At 60.7% G+C, this 12,209-nt stretch overlaps 1 protein-coding gene across 4 annotated transcripts in view; it reads right to left on the bottom strand.

Moving 5' to 3' along the window:
- Nucleotides 1–12,209, bottom strand: part of PHC2 (polyhomeotic homolog 2) — a 135,658-nt gene that overhangs the window by 36,822 nt on the left and 86,627 nt on the right. For 2 of the 4 annotated variants that reach the window (XM_034753269.1, XM_034753271.1), the window contains exons 3-6: nt 6,440–6,598; nt 5,419–5,496; nt 4,645–4,809; nt 2,989–3,111 (exon numbers count right to left, since the gene is read on the bottom strand). In XM_034753269.1, coding sequence (XP_034609160.1) covers nt 2,989–3,111; nt 4,645–4,809; nt 5,419–5,496; nt 6,440–6,598 — 525 coding nt within the window. The remainder of the gene's footprint in view (nt 1–2,988; nt 3,112–4,644; nt 4,810–5,418; nt 5,497–6,439; nt 6,599–12,209) is intronic. The other 2 variants (XM_034753272.1, XM_034753273.1) reach the window with 1 other exon arrangement.

Here is a 12,209-nt window from a genome sequence, read left to right as displayed (position 1 = left end):
AAAACCAGCAGCCCCGAGTCCTCCAGGGCCGGGGTCGGCCACGGGACAGGCCTTGGGGCACAGAGGCGGCTTGGGCAAAGGTGAGGCCAGGGGAGGTGGGGCACTGCAGAGACGGAAGTGTGTGTGTGGGGGGGGTGAGAGAGACTGGCTGTGGGGATGTGTAATGGGGGGAGTGGGTCCCTATGACAAAGGATAACAGTTCTGTCACCGATTCTGGGACGTCTTCTGGGGTAGGGCTGGAGCTGCAGTGGGACTGCAGCAGCAGCTGGGGTTGGGTCAGCAACCCTGGGGCTGGAGTAGCTGTCAGTGGTCAGTCCCGGTGCTGCCGGAGCAGGAGCAGCGGCCGGGGTGGGTCAGCCCAGGAACCGCCGGAGCGGGTCAGCCCCTGTGCAGGAGCAATGACGGGGCTGGAGCAGCTGCAAGTGCCCGGCAGCGATCGGACTGTTCACCCCGCACCCGGGTATTTTTAGTAAAAGTCAGGGACAGGTCACAGGCGTCGGTGAATTTTTATGGCCTGTGACCTGTCCCTGACTGTTACTAACAACACCCACGACAGAATGGGGTGTGTACGTGTGTAGCGGGGCGGGGCGGGGTGTGAGCGCCTGATTGAGGCAGTGACTGGATGACGATTGTGCGAGGGGGAGGGAATTTCTGCCATTGGATCGAATGGTGGTGGTGACGGATGAAGCGGTCGAACTCCACGGAGCTGCTGCGCAGTCTCTGTAAGAGCACTAGTATCCTGGCCCCACGCGGCTGCAGCCCCACACGTGGGAACCCGACGCTCAGGTCAGGTCATTGGGATCTTATGGCAGGACGAGCTGGAGCAATGTGAGAGAGCGTTCTCGGGCTGAACGGGTGGGATTCCCCCCCCCCGCCCGCCTGTCACACCTGCTCTAGGCCAGTGGTTTTCAAACTGCGGGTTGCAACCCAGAACTGGGTCGCAGAAAGTCAGGCGCTGGGCAGCGGTGGCTCTGGTGAGCACCACCAACCGGGCTGTTAAAAGTCCCGTCGGCAGTGCAGCCCGGGTAAGGCAGACTAGTCCCTACCTGTGCTGACACCGCACTGCGCCCAGGAAGCGGCCAGCAGCAGGTCTGGCTGCTAGGCGGGGAACCACGGGGCTCTGCGCTCTGCCCCTGCCCCAAGCACCGGCTCCACATTCCCATTGGCTGGAAACCAGCCAATGGGAGCTTGTGGGGGTGGTGCCTGCAGGCAAGAGCCGCATGGAGCCACTTGCGTGCCTCCGCCTAGGAGCTGGACCTGCTGCTGGCCGCTTCCAGGGCGCAGCGCGGTCCGCGGTGCCAGGACAGGCAGGCAGCCTGCCTTAGCCCCTGTGCTGCGCCGCTGACCAGGAGCCACTCGAGGTAAGCCCACGCCCCAATCCCCTGACCCAGCCCTGAGCCCCCCTCAAAGCCAGATCCCCTTCCTGTACCCCAAACCCCTCATTCCCGGCCCCACCCTAGAGCCTGCACCCCCAGCCCAGAGCCCTGACCCCCTCCTGCACCCCAACCCCCTGCCCTAGCCTAGAGCCCCCTCCCACACCCTGAACCCCTCATTCCCTGTCCCACCCCGCAGCCCACACCCCAGCATTCCAAGCCTTTGCCCCAGCCCTGAACCCCTCCCACACCCCAAACCCCTCCTCCCCAGCTCCGTTGGGTCATGGGCATCAATAATTTTTTTCAACTTGGTCACCAGAAAAAAAAGTTTGAAAACCACTGCTCTAGTGGCCTGACTCTTGGGGGGTGACCCTGACTGTGAGTGTGCGACATCAGCTGTGTGCGCGCATGGGTATGCACGTATGTGCCCCTAACTCTGGGGGAAGTGACCCTGACTGTGAGCGTGCGACATTAGCTGTGTGCACGCGCGTCCCTGACTCTGGGGTGTGTGACCAGTTCTGTGTGTGGGTGCACAGGAGACACTGGGGGGGGGGGGGCACAGGGGAGAGGGGGGGGGGGGGGGGGGGGGGGGGGGTGCACAGGGGATAGTGGTGGCGGGGGGAGGGGGGCAGGGGTGCACAGGGGACATTGGTGGTGGGGAGAGGAGAGGGGCGATCTGGCCCCAGGAAATATTTTTTCTTCACGGCCGGCTGGCACCAAGGAGGAGGCACCAAGCCACATCCTCAGCCAATCACAACGGTGGCTGCCATCAATAACCAATCAGAAGTGCCCCCGACAGACCCACCGTGAGCCAGGGAGCCAGCGGACAGCCTGATCCACCCCCTGCTGCAGCCTGGATGGTGCCACTTGGCCTGGGGCTTTGACAGGCAGCACTCCCCAGACTGCGCCCTCGCCCACCTTGGAATCAGCACTCGCTCGTGCCCCCTCCTGACCCCCCCCCCCCCGTGCGCGGGCAGCAGGGCAGCTGTGAGTGCCGCATGGCTGCAGGGCCACCCTTGCCAGATGACTGATTTCTGCAAATCCTGCAGCCCTGGGGGCGCAGCCCTGACACAAAGGGGTCCTGCATCCAGGCTGACCAGGTGGAGCTGAGAGCCCTGCCTCCCCAGAGTGTGAAATGCATGGAGCTCCCTGGGACACTGCTGCTGGGATTTGAACCAAGCTCCCCAAGAGACTAGAGATAAAACTTGTCACCTGCTTCCCAGCATCCTCCCCGTGGGCTGTCTGGGGGGATGGACCCAGAGCATTCAGTGCCCTGATCCTCTAGCACGGAAGATACAGGAGTAGCTTCACTACCTAGCAACAGCAATAGGCTGTTAACCTCTTGTGTGGCCAAGCCATTGAGGAGAAACATTCTAGTGAGGGATGACTGGGGTCCCTGACAACCCCTGCCCCCCAAGCCCTGAAGGTGCCCTCCCAGCTCCAGCCTGGGGACTGTGGCACAATCCAGGCTCGCCCCAGGCTCCCCACAGACCCCAGCAGAAAGCACAGAGGCCAGAAGGCAGAGCTCCCCTCCCAGGTGTCTGTGCAAAGCGCCCAGCCCCGGGCGCCACACCACCCCGCTAGACCGGCAGGCACCCCGTTCCCCTGTGCCTACCCGAGCGGGGGTGCCCCGGGGCAACAGCAGCTCCTGCTGGGGTATCGGGGAGGCCCGGGAGGGGATCTGGAGCCAACGCTGGGGGCCCCTCCCCCTCTGCATTCGGCCCCCGCTCACTTCCAGCTGGAGCCCAAAAGGGAGGAAACAGAGTCTCAGGTACAAGCACTGCGCAGGGGAGCAGGGAGGGCACAAGCAAGGCCAGGCCACCTACCCAAACTATGGCACAAACACAGGGGGGACCAGGGCTCCCCACGCACTGCTGCTAAAGAGACACCTGGGCCCAGGGCAGCTGCTGGAGGAGCAAGGGCTGCAGGGGGCTGGGGACAGTAGGGGGCTGCACCACCAGCTCGATGGAGCCTGTTGAGTACCCAGGCAGGAAACCCGCGCCGCTGGCTGCTTCGGCATAGGGGGAAGCCAGCTGACTGGAAGAGCAGGGGGCTGCGTGTCGGGATTGAGGCGCATCGGCACAGCTGGGGGAGAAGCCTGTCCTATGCCTTGTGCTAGCCAGAGTTTCAGCCTCATTCATTCATTTCCATGAGAACCAAGTTCCCCCCTTTCTGTACCTAAGAAGCCCCAGTGGCTTTTCCTTCAGTTTTCCCCGATCTCCGCAGCTCAGGCAGGCAGACAGACCCGCAGACGTGGGTAGATGCACAGACAGCAAGGCCCACTCCCACCCTGACTAACTGCCATGGGGCGGGGGGAGGGGGAAGGTTCAGAAAAGAACTAGGTAAGTTCATGGAGCTATCATGGTCCATCAATGGCTATCAGCCAGGATGAGCAGGGATGTGTCCCTAGCCTCTGTTTACAGAAGCTGGGAATGGGCGACGGGATGGGTCACTGGATGATTCCCTGTTCTTTTCATTCCCTCTGGGGCACCTGGCATTGGCCACTGTCGGTAGACAGGATACTGGGCTAGATGGGCCTTTGGTCTGACCAAGTATGGCCGTTCTTATGTTCTTAAAGTGCTGAGGAACTCCATGGGGCTGTTCGTTTCCCCTGCTTTGCCCAGCACACGTCCAGCCCCACAGTGCTGCCGGCCGGGAGCAAGTTCCCTCGACAGCTGTAGGGCTGGCTCCTCACCGGCCAACCTGCTTCTCCAGCAGCACGGCACCATGGGGAGGCGCCAGCATGAGTGTCAGGGGCCTGACGGGACAGCGGCAGAGCAAGGGGACCCCAGAGGCATGAGACACGCGGGCTGCCTAGGCAGGGCTCAGGGCTGGCGAGTGGTGGGAGTGAGCGATACAACCTCCCAGCCCTCGGCCCTGTGCCAGCCTGTCACCAGGGTGGCCATGGAGCTCTGATGTGCCAGCATGTGGGGCTAGGACCAGAGCAGGTGGCTCTTCTAAGGGTCACTGCTGCCCTCTGGTGGAGAAAATCAGAACTGATCACAGGTGTGAATGTGCATGTGCCTCACCACTGCCCTCTGCTGGTAGGAGTCTGAGCTGCACATGGGTATGGGGACTCTGCCACTTCCAGCGCCATGGCAGGAGTGGCAGGCCCAGGACCTTTGATCCTTGGAGGGGGGGGGGGGGCCGGGGAGCAATGGGGGGCACACAAGAAGGCCCCCACCCTCATTGGTGTCTCTTTAAAAGCAGCGTGAGAGGGAGGGAGGGCAGGTGATGCCCGCGTGTGGCACATTCCGCGCCTGCCTCTTACCATCTGGGCCCGGAGGTACATCTGGGCCTGGCTGGCCGTCAGGGCGGGGGAGGTGGCATTCCCCAGGAGCACAGCTTGCTGGGTGATGCCTGAGGCGGCTGCAGAGTTCACACTCTGAGCTCGGTTGATCAGCTGGGCGGCAGCAGGGGACGTGGCCAGGTTTATCTGGGGAGAGAGAAGGAGCCATGGGATGGGGCATGCTGCCATTCAGACCCACTGCGGGCTCAGAGCCCCTCCCACCAAGTGCCCTCCCGAGAGCCACGGAGGCTGGAGGCCGTGTCGTGGGAGAGGGGAGGGGGCAGCCGCAATCAGGCTCCCTGGGTCCGGATGCCAGCCCAGTAGGGAGGGGTGGAGTTGGGGTGCTGTGGACACTGGGGCTCTGAAGTAAGCTCAGCTCCTACAGCGGCTGAGACTCTCGTCCTCCGCAGCTCCTCCCCCAATGCCCTTCTGCCAGAGAGCTTTGCCCCGTGCCCCTCACCCTCTCACTGGACACCTGCACAGCCCACCCTGCCCCCAGGAATTCCCAGGCCAGCCCTGCCCAGTGCCCCGCAGCACAGTGCACGGCATGCTGGGTCCTGGGGGGCGCCCTCTGGTGGCTGGACTCAGAGCTCCAGGGCTGCTGGAGGGAGCTGTCCTGGAGCTCCAGCGGCACGCGGGGTATGTGTGTGTTAATACATGGGCATCACTGCCCAGGAAGAGCTGGAGCAGTCCAGGGTCCCACCGGGGGTTCCTCAGCCCGTGGGCCGAGGGGCACTGCCCTGGGGCGGGACTTACCGTGGGCTGCTGGGATGGTGTCTGTGCGGGAGCATTGCTGCCGGAGGAGCCACCCTGCCTGTTAGCAGCCAGACTCGCCTGGAAGAGCGAGAAAAGGCAGGTCACCCCCACCCCGGATCCCAGCCCAGGTGGGGAGTCCTGCACCAACAGCCCCCTGGTCCCTCCTGACCCTTCAACATGGGGCCAGGGATTCACAGAGCTCTTCCCTGCAAACCCCAGCCCCATTAAAACCCAGCCACACCTAATTCCCGAGCGAAATTAGAACGAAACCCTGACATTCAGCAGAGTTCATTCGGGCCGCGACCCCGTCCACGTGGTGCCCGCTGGCATCAGCTGCGCAGCCAGACACAGGCTCACACCCCGCTGGGCAGGACTCGTGCCCAGAGCCGGGCACTTGTCCTCCATTCCGACGGCTGGCGCCACACCCAGGTGGCTGCAGGGGCTCGGCTGCTCCTGTTCACCTGGCTGCACTGGGGCACAAACAGAGCCAGTGTTTAAAACGCTCATCTGGGTCCCCAACTTGGGGTAGGTAGCGCAGACCTCTGCCTATTGCCAGCACCGGAGCAGTCCCAACTCCTCCCCTCCAGCTGCCTCTCGCCCCAGGGGGCAACAGCCCAGTGACCCACCCTGAAGGGCACAGAGCCTGGGGGTGCCTGAGCGGCCCACCCTCATCACCCATGGGCTCCTCCTCGCCTGCCAGAGTGTGACGGTGCCCACCTGTGGGATGGCCCTTTGGAACCCATGGGTGGTACCTAGATACCATGGTGATGGGTGCCTGGGCTGAGTGGGGAGCGGACAGATTCAGCACATAAAAGAGAGATCTAAGTCCCTGCCCCGTGCCCATCACTACAGTACAACTAGTGGGGGCCTGATTCTGGGCCCCGAGCCCAGTGCCAGTCTGAAGCCAGCAGGATAGGGGCAATGTAAAGAGAGGAAGGGAGACTCGGGCATCCAGAGGAGATAAGCACTCACCCTCTGCAGCTGCGCCCCCCAGCGTTTGTAACCCGCGATCCCCCCGTACCTGTTGCACGGCCGCCAGGCTCTGGAGCTGGGCGCTGCTGAGGTGCTGCTGCTGCAGGGCGGCCGTCTGCAGCATGAGGTGCTGCTGCTGTGCGGCGTACATCTGCTGCAGGTACTGCGCCGCGGTGCTGGGCTGCCGGTGCAGGGCCTGCTGGATCACCTGGCAAGAGGGGGCGGAGGCTTGAGTCCCTCAGCAAACACGGGCCCCGCACAGCCCCAGGCCTGCCCCACGGCAGTGCCTTGGCCTGCGGCTGGGCCCCTCCAGTCAAGGCTGCATTTTGCTCTGAGAGAACCCCTGGGCCAGATCCGGGGCTGCCCCCTGGGCCAAGTGGAAAACAAGGACCCCCCCCCACCCCACCCCACGAGCAGCCCTGCCTGGAGCTGTGCTAAGGGCAGGTCAGAGAGATCATGGAGCGTTAATCTCTTGCGGAGGTTTTCAATCTGCTTGGGGCCATGATGCAAGGGCTCCCCCATCCATCACAGCCCGGGGCCCGCCCCCCAGCGATCCATCACTCCACACAAAGCAGGCTGACAGCTCTTCTCTGGCCAGCTTGTCTGGCATCTGACCCAGGCCGGAAGGGAGGCCAGCCCGGGGAATGCAGGGAACTTATGGTGAATGATGGGGCTTGGGCCAAGTGGTTTCAGCCAGGGGATCCGGTAGCAGGAGGCATCTGGGAGTGGACTGGCCAATGGCCCTGCACCAGAGCGTTTACACCATACTTCACTTACACGGCAGACCAGCACCCGCAAAGCCACAGAGACCCCCAGGCTTAGAGCTAAGTAGCGGATGCTTCTCTCTACAGCCCTGATCCCCACGGCGTCCGAGCGCCGGGCTGAAGCCAGTCTCCAGCACTCCCAGCCCGGTCACAGGCTCCTGCCAAGAGCCTTCTGGGAGGCACCGTGTCCTTCCAACTCCAGGTCACTCAGCACTGCACAGGAGAGGGCCCTGCGTCTACACACTTTCCAGCAGAAGAGCTGAAGCTGGGGTCCTCCCAACCTGCCTGCCAGGACCTGGGTTCTAGCGCCTGGGCAGCACTTTTCAGCAGCAGCTCTCCAAGGGGTTTATACAGGCAGCGCTCAGTGATTACCCACACTGCACTGCTGGGGAAGCTGAGGCCAGAGGCTGGCTGGGAATGGAATTCCGGTCTCCCGAGTCCCACCCCAGTGCTTTACACACAGAGTTCAGAGAGCCGAGTGAACACGCACACATCGCCAAGCAGAGCAATGGCTGAGCTCAACGAGCAGCACCAAATCCTGGCCTCCGGGCCAGCAGGGGTGGGGGCTGGGACTGCTCCAGCTTTGTTTTGTGCACTGCACCTTTAAATGTCTAGGAGGCCGACAGCAGTAGGGGGGCAGGGTCACTGCAGCAGGTTCCAGAGGAGATGCCCACACTGTGCTCTCTCCCGGAGACTTTACTTTGGTTCTTTCTTGTCTTGATTTCCCTTAATCCAAGTCAATCCCAGTGAAAGGCTCACTTTGATCTTAGTGAATGGAAAACACAGCAAGGTGTGTGCAGTGCAGACAAAAACAATGGGACAGATCCCCAGCTGGTGCCAATCAACAGCTCTCCACTGTAGGCCCAGAAGCTCTGAGAGAGATGTCAAGCTTTCCTCTTTCATTTCAATGGTGCTAAAGGTGACTTGGAAAGAGACAAATAAAGAGTTTGTGCCCTTTGCTGCATCTGAATGGGGGGTAAAGAACGTCTGGAAAGGTTTGCTCTTTTTAAAAGACGTTTTTCTGGTTGTCTTCTTGTCAGAAATCCAGCTCAGCTGAGCTCTGTTCCCTGGAGCGCTATGGAGGACAGGATGAAATCACACATACCAGGGGAGTGACACTCGGTTCCCGCAGACGGGAAGAGCTGTCACGTCCAGTCCCCGGGGTTGGTTTGCATTTAACTCACATACCTAACAAATCCTGGCAGAAAAGCAGTCTTTGGTAAAGGACCAACCTCCCAGCTCCTTCGATTAACTTCCACCCTACTGCCCTGAGCCTTCCAAGGGGTCCTCCAGCCAAGCCCGGGCAGCCCCTCATCTACCCCCTAGGGGGAACCAAGCCCTAAAAAGAGCCAGCCAGACCTACTTTGTGCATCAGAGAGAAGGAAAAAGGCCCAAACCTGCCTGTCTCTGTGCAGCTCACCTCAAACTCTGAGGCTTAGTGGCAAATGACAAGGCCACATTAACTCTTTCACTGCTGGTCATCTGATCACAAATATCTACCTATTGTAGGTAGTTATCTGGCCCCACCACTGTAGTGTCTGCACTTCAGCTTAAATATATTTCTCCTCCCACCCCCATGGCAAGCATGGCAGGGCTGTTATTCCCATTGTACCAGGTGTGTGTGTGTGGGGGGGGGGAGGGAATGAGGCCCAGAGTGACTAAATGACTTTCCCATGGTCACACAGAGCATCTGTGGCCAAGCAGGGACTTGGCCCTAGGGGTCTCCAGCCATGTGCTCACATCTTAATGACTGGTCCTCTCTAGCCCACCTGGGATCCAGGGTGGAGTCAACCCTTCTTTACCTTAGGGGGGAGGGCTAGCTCAGTGGTTCGAGCATTGGCCTGCTAAACCCTGGGTTGTGAGTTCAATCCTTGAGGGGGCAATTTGGGGCAAAAATCTGTCTGGGGATTAGGTCCTGCTTTGAGCAGGGGGTTGGACTAGATGACCTCCTGAGGTCCCTTCCAACCACCTCTGGCCTGAATGGAGTGGTAACAGTCAGTTCCATGTTAGACCCTAGTACATTGACCATACAGTCCTGCCATCATGGGCATGAACCCACCCAGCATTTATTAATATCTAGGAGACGCCTGCAACCAAAAGACCATAAAGCACTTTGCAGACATTAATAAACAATACCGTAAACAACATGCTGGGACAGGTCAGAATGCTCGCCTTCTTTTTAGAGGTGGGGAAACTGAGGCACAAAGCAGGGACATGTTTGGGATGTCTGCGGGAACCGAGTGTCACTCCCCTGGTATGTGTGATTTCATCCTGCCACAAACCAAGAGCAAGGGGTAGAACCCAGTGCCCCTCTCTAACCAAGCAGGCCTTGAAGTTGAGAGCAGAAGGTACTAGCTTGGGGGCGAAAATCCTGATGAGAACATTGTAGGGCTCCAAACAAGCCTCCGAGAGACAGGAAACCCAGAAGTAAGAAAGCACTGGGCAAATCGCTGCTCCCCTCTGCACCTCGACAACGGAGCAAGGGCAGCGCCAGGCGAGCTTCAGCATAGCTCCACTGCCCCCCTGCTACCACGGGCATCCTGAGCTCACACCTCCGGCTGCAACCTGGCGGCAGGTGTCAGACGCACCAGACCCCATGGCACAGTGATCCCGGATCGCCCCTCTCACTTGCTTGGGAGAGATCACAAGCCCGCCCCCGCGGGCCCAGCTGCCATGCGCCAGTCCGAGCTGCACTTCTGAGCAGCGGTCAGACTCCATTTCATCCCCCGCCCCTTCGCAGAGATCCTCTGCCCCTTCTACACAACACCACAAAGTTCAGCCAATGGCTAAAATCAGGGGCTTATCAGTATGCACTGAGCCAGCCCCTCCCCCGCTGCAGCCTCCCTGGCACACCCCTCCCCCACAGCCCATTCCAAACACTGCTGAATTCATCCCCCCGGGGGCCGTTGTTCAGACCATGTCACCGCCTCTCTAGATCCCGCTGCAAAGTCCATCATCCCCGTCCGCCCTTCACGGCTTTGCTCTCCCAACTCACCCACCTTGGGCTACTTCTGCCCATCCTGGCGGGACACCAGCCTCGGCAGCCCCCCATCTCCTCAGGGCCGCACGCCCTCCCTGAACTGATCTGTGAGCCCACTGCCCTCTCCTCTTTCCACCCCTCCCAGTGTAGGGCCTTTAATGGGGATCAGCCAATGGAGGGGCAGAGGAGACTTGACAGAACCCTCAAGGACACAGGAACATAGGTGGGGGTGTCTGCAAACCACACGCTCCTCCATTGTGTCTGGCCCATGGCATCCACAGCGTGTCGCCTGTTCTCTGTGGCCAGTGCGTGCACAGTGGGTACAAAGCACTGCTGTGCCGACCCCAGAAGGGTCTGCCACTCCCCCGCCCGGGGCAGATGGCCACACAAGGTGCAGGGCTCAGGGCCTCAGGCGGTAAGCTCTTTGGGGCAGGAAGTGCGTGTGTGTGCGCACACCCATCCTCTGGGCACTGCCCCTCTAGGAATGGTACCACAGCCAAGCCTCAGTGCACACGGGGCCCCACGCGAGCTCAGCCCATGCCGAGCCACGCCCCAGAAGACCACGCATGTGTTTCTCCTCAGGGGGCTGATTCCCAAAGGTTGCTCCAGGCCCAAAGCTCCGGCTGCTGAGCTGCACAGAGGCTGGGGACCAGCTGGCAGGAGTGGGGGAGCTCGTTCTTGTATCATGCACGGGGGTGCAGAGAGTTCAGGGGGTTGCTAGTACCAGTCCCCCAACGTCAGGGTGTCCCTGGAGCCCAGGGAGCAGTATCTGTTGTATATGTGGAAGTGTTGGTTTTATGTCGCACACAGAACTCAGGGAGGCCGACCCAGAGAGGAGAAAGTGTCCGTGGAGTTTGTTACCAACCCAATCTCCAGAGCCCCTCTGGCGTCAGCAGGAGCCCAGGAGGGTCCCTGAGTTGCCAAGTGAGCCTGGGGCACCACCCCCATCTCTAAAGCAAAGAGCAGGGGCCGGAGCTGGTGACACTCCCATCGCATCTCAAGGCCTTCAGGGTGCAGCCCCTCAGACGGACCCCAAACCAGGTTCCCATGAGCCAATGCCAGGTGTGCAAAGAGGCTGGGCAGGTCGGGGGCAGGCTGGGTGCTGAGCGTTCCTGGACGTCCGGCCCCAGTGGTGGGTGCTGAGCCATTGATAACCTGGCCCCAAGTTTCCTACAGCACCAGCAGCTGCACTATTCCCACAACACACAAACCAGGGATCACCCAATGAAATTAACAGGCAGCAGGTTTAACACAAACAAGAGGATGTACTTCTTCACACAAGGCTCAGCCAACCCGGGGAACCCACTGCCATGGCATGTTGTGAAGGCCAAAAGTAAAACTGGGTTCAGCAAAGAATAGATAAATTCACGGAGAATGGGTCCATCAATAGCTATTAGCCAGGATGGGCAGGGACGTAACCCCATGCTCGGGGCAACCCTGAACCTCTGACTGCCAGAAGCCAGGAGTGGAAGACGGGGTGTATCACTCCAGAACTGGCCTGTTCTATACACTCTCCCCAAAGTGCTAGTCCTGGCCACTGGAGGACACTGGGCTAGATGGACCATTGGCCTGGCCCAGAGCTGCAGCGCTTATGTTCTGACCGACACCACAAGCAGCAGATGCAGACTGCCTAGGGGGGTGGGGGGAGACTGGGCTGCCTGGATCCCCATAAACAGCCAAAGAGGGGAGCGGGAGGCAATCAAAGCTATGATTTCCCATCATTATTCCCTGCTCAGGGGCTTCTTGCAGCAACCTTGTCCCAGGAAGCTCCGAGCGCCCATGGGCTCCACAGGAGAGGGAGCGAACAGCGACAGAGAGCGGCAGGTTCCACAATCAGGTCCCTGACTTTGCTAAGGCCCCAAATCAGAAAGAAAAGCTCCTTCCACATAATCCCTCCAATATCCCCTCCCAGCTCCTCCCCCGAAATACTCCCCCATATCCTTCCTCCCCAAATACCCCCTTCCCGCCCCCCCATATCCCCGCCCAGCTCCTCCCCCCCAAATACTCCCCCATATCCTTCCCCCCCAAATACCCCCTTCCCACGCCCCCATATCCCCTCCCAGCTCCTCCCCCCC

This window comes from Trachemys scripta, chromosome 19, assembly GCF_013100865.1.
Source record: "Trachemys scripta elegans isolate TJP31775 chromosome 19, CAS_Tse_1.0, whole genome shotgun sequence".
NCBI lineage: Eukaryota > Metazoa > Chordata > Testudines > Emydidae > Trachemys > Trachemys scripta.
This window is presented reverse-complemented; position numbering and strand designations above follow the sequence as displayed.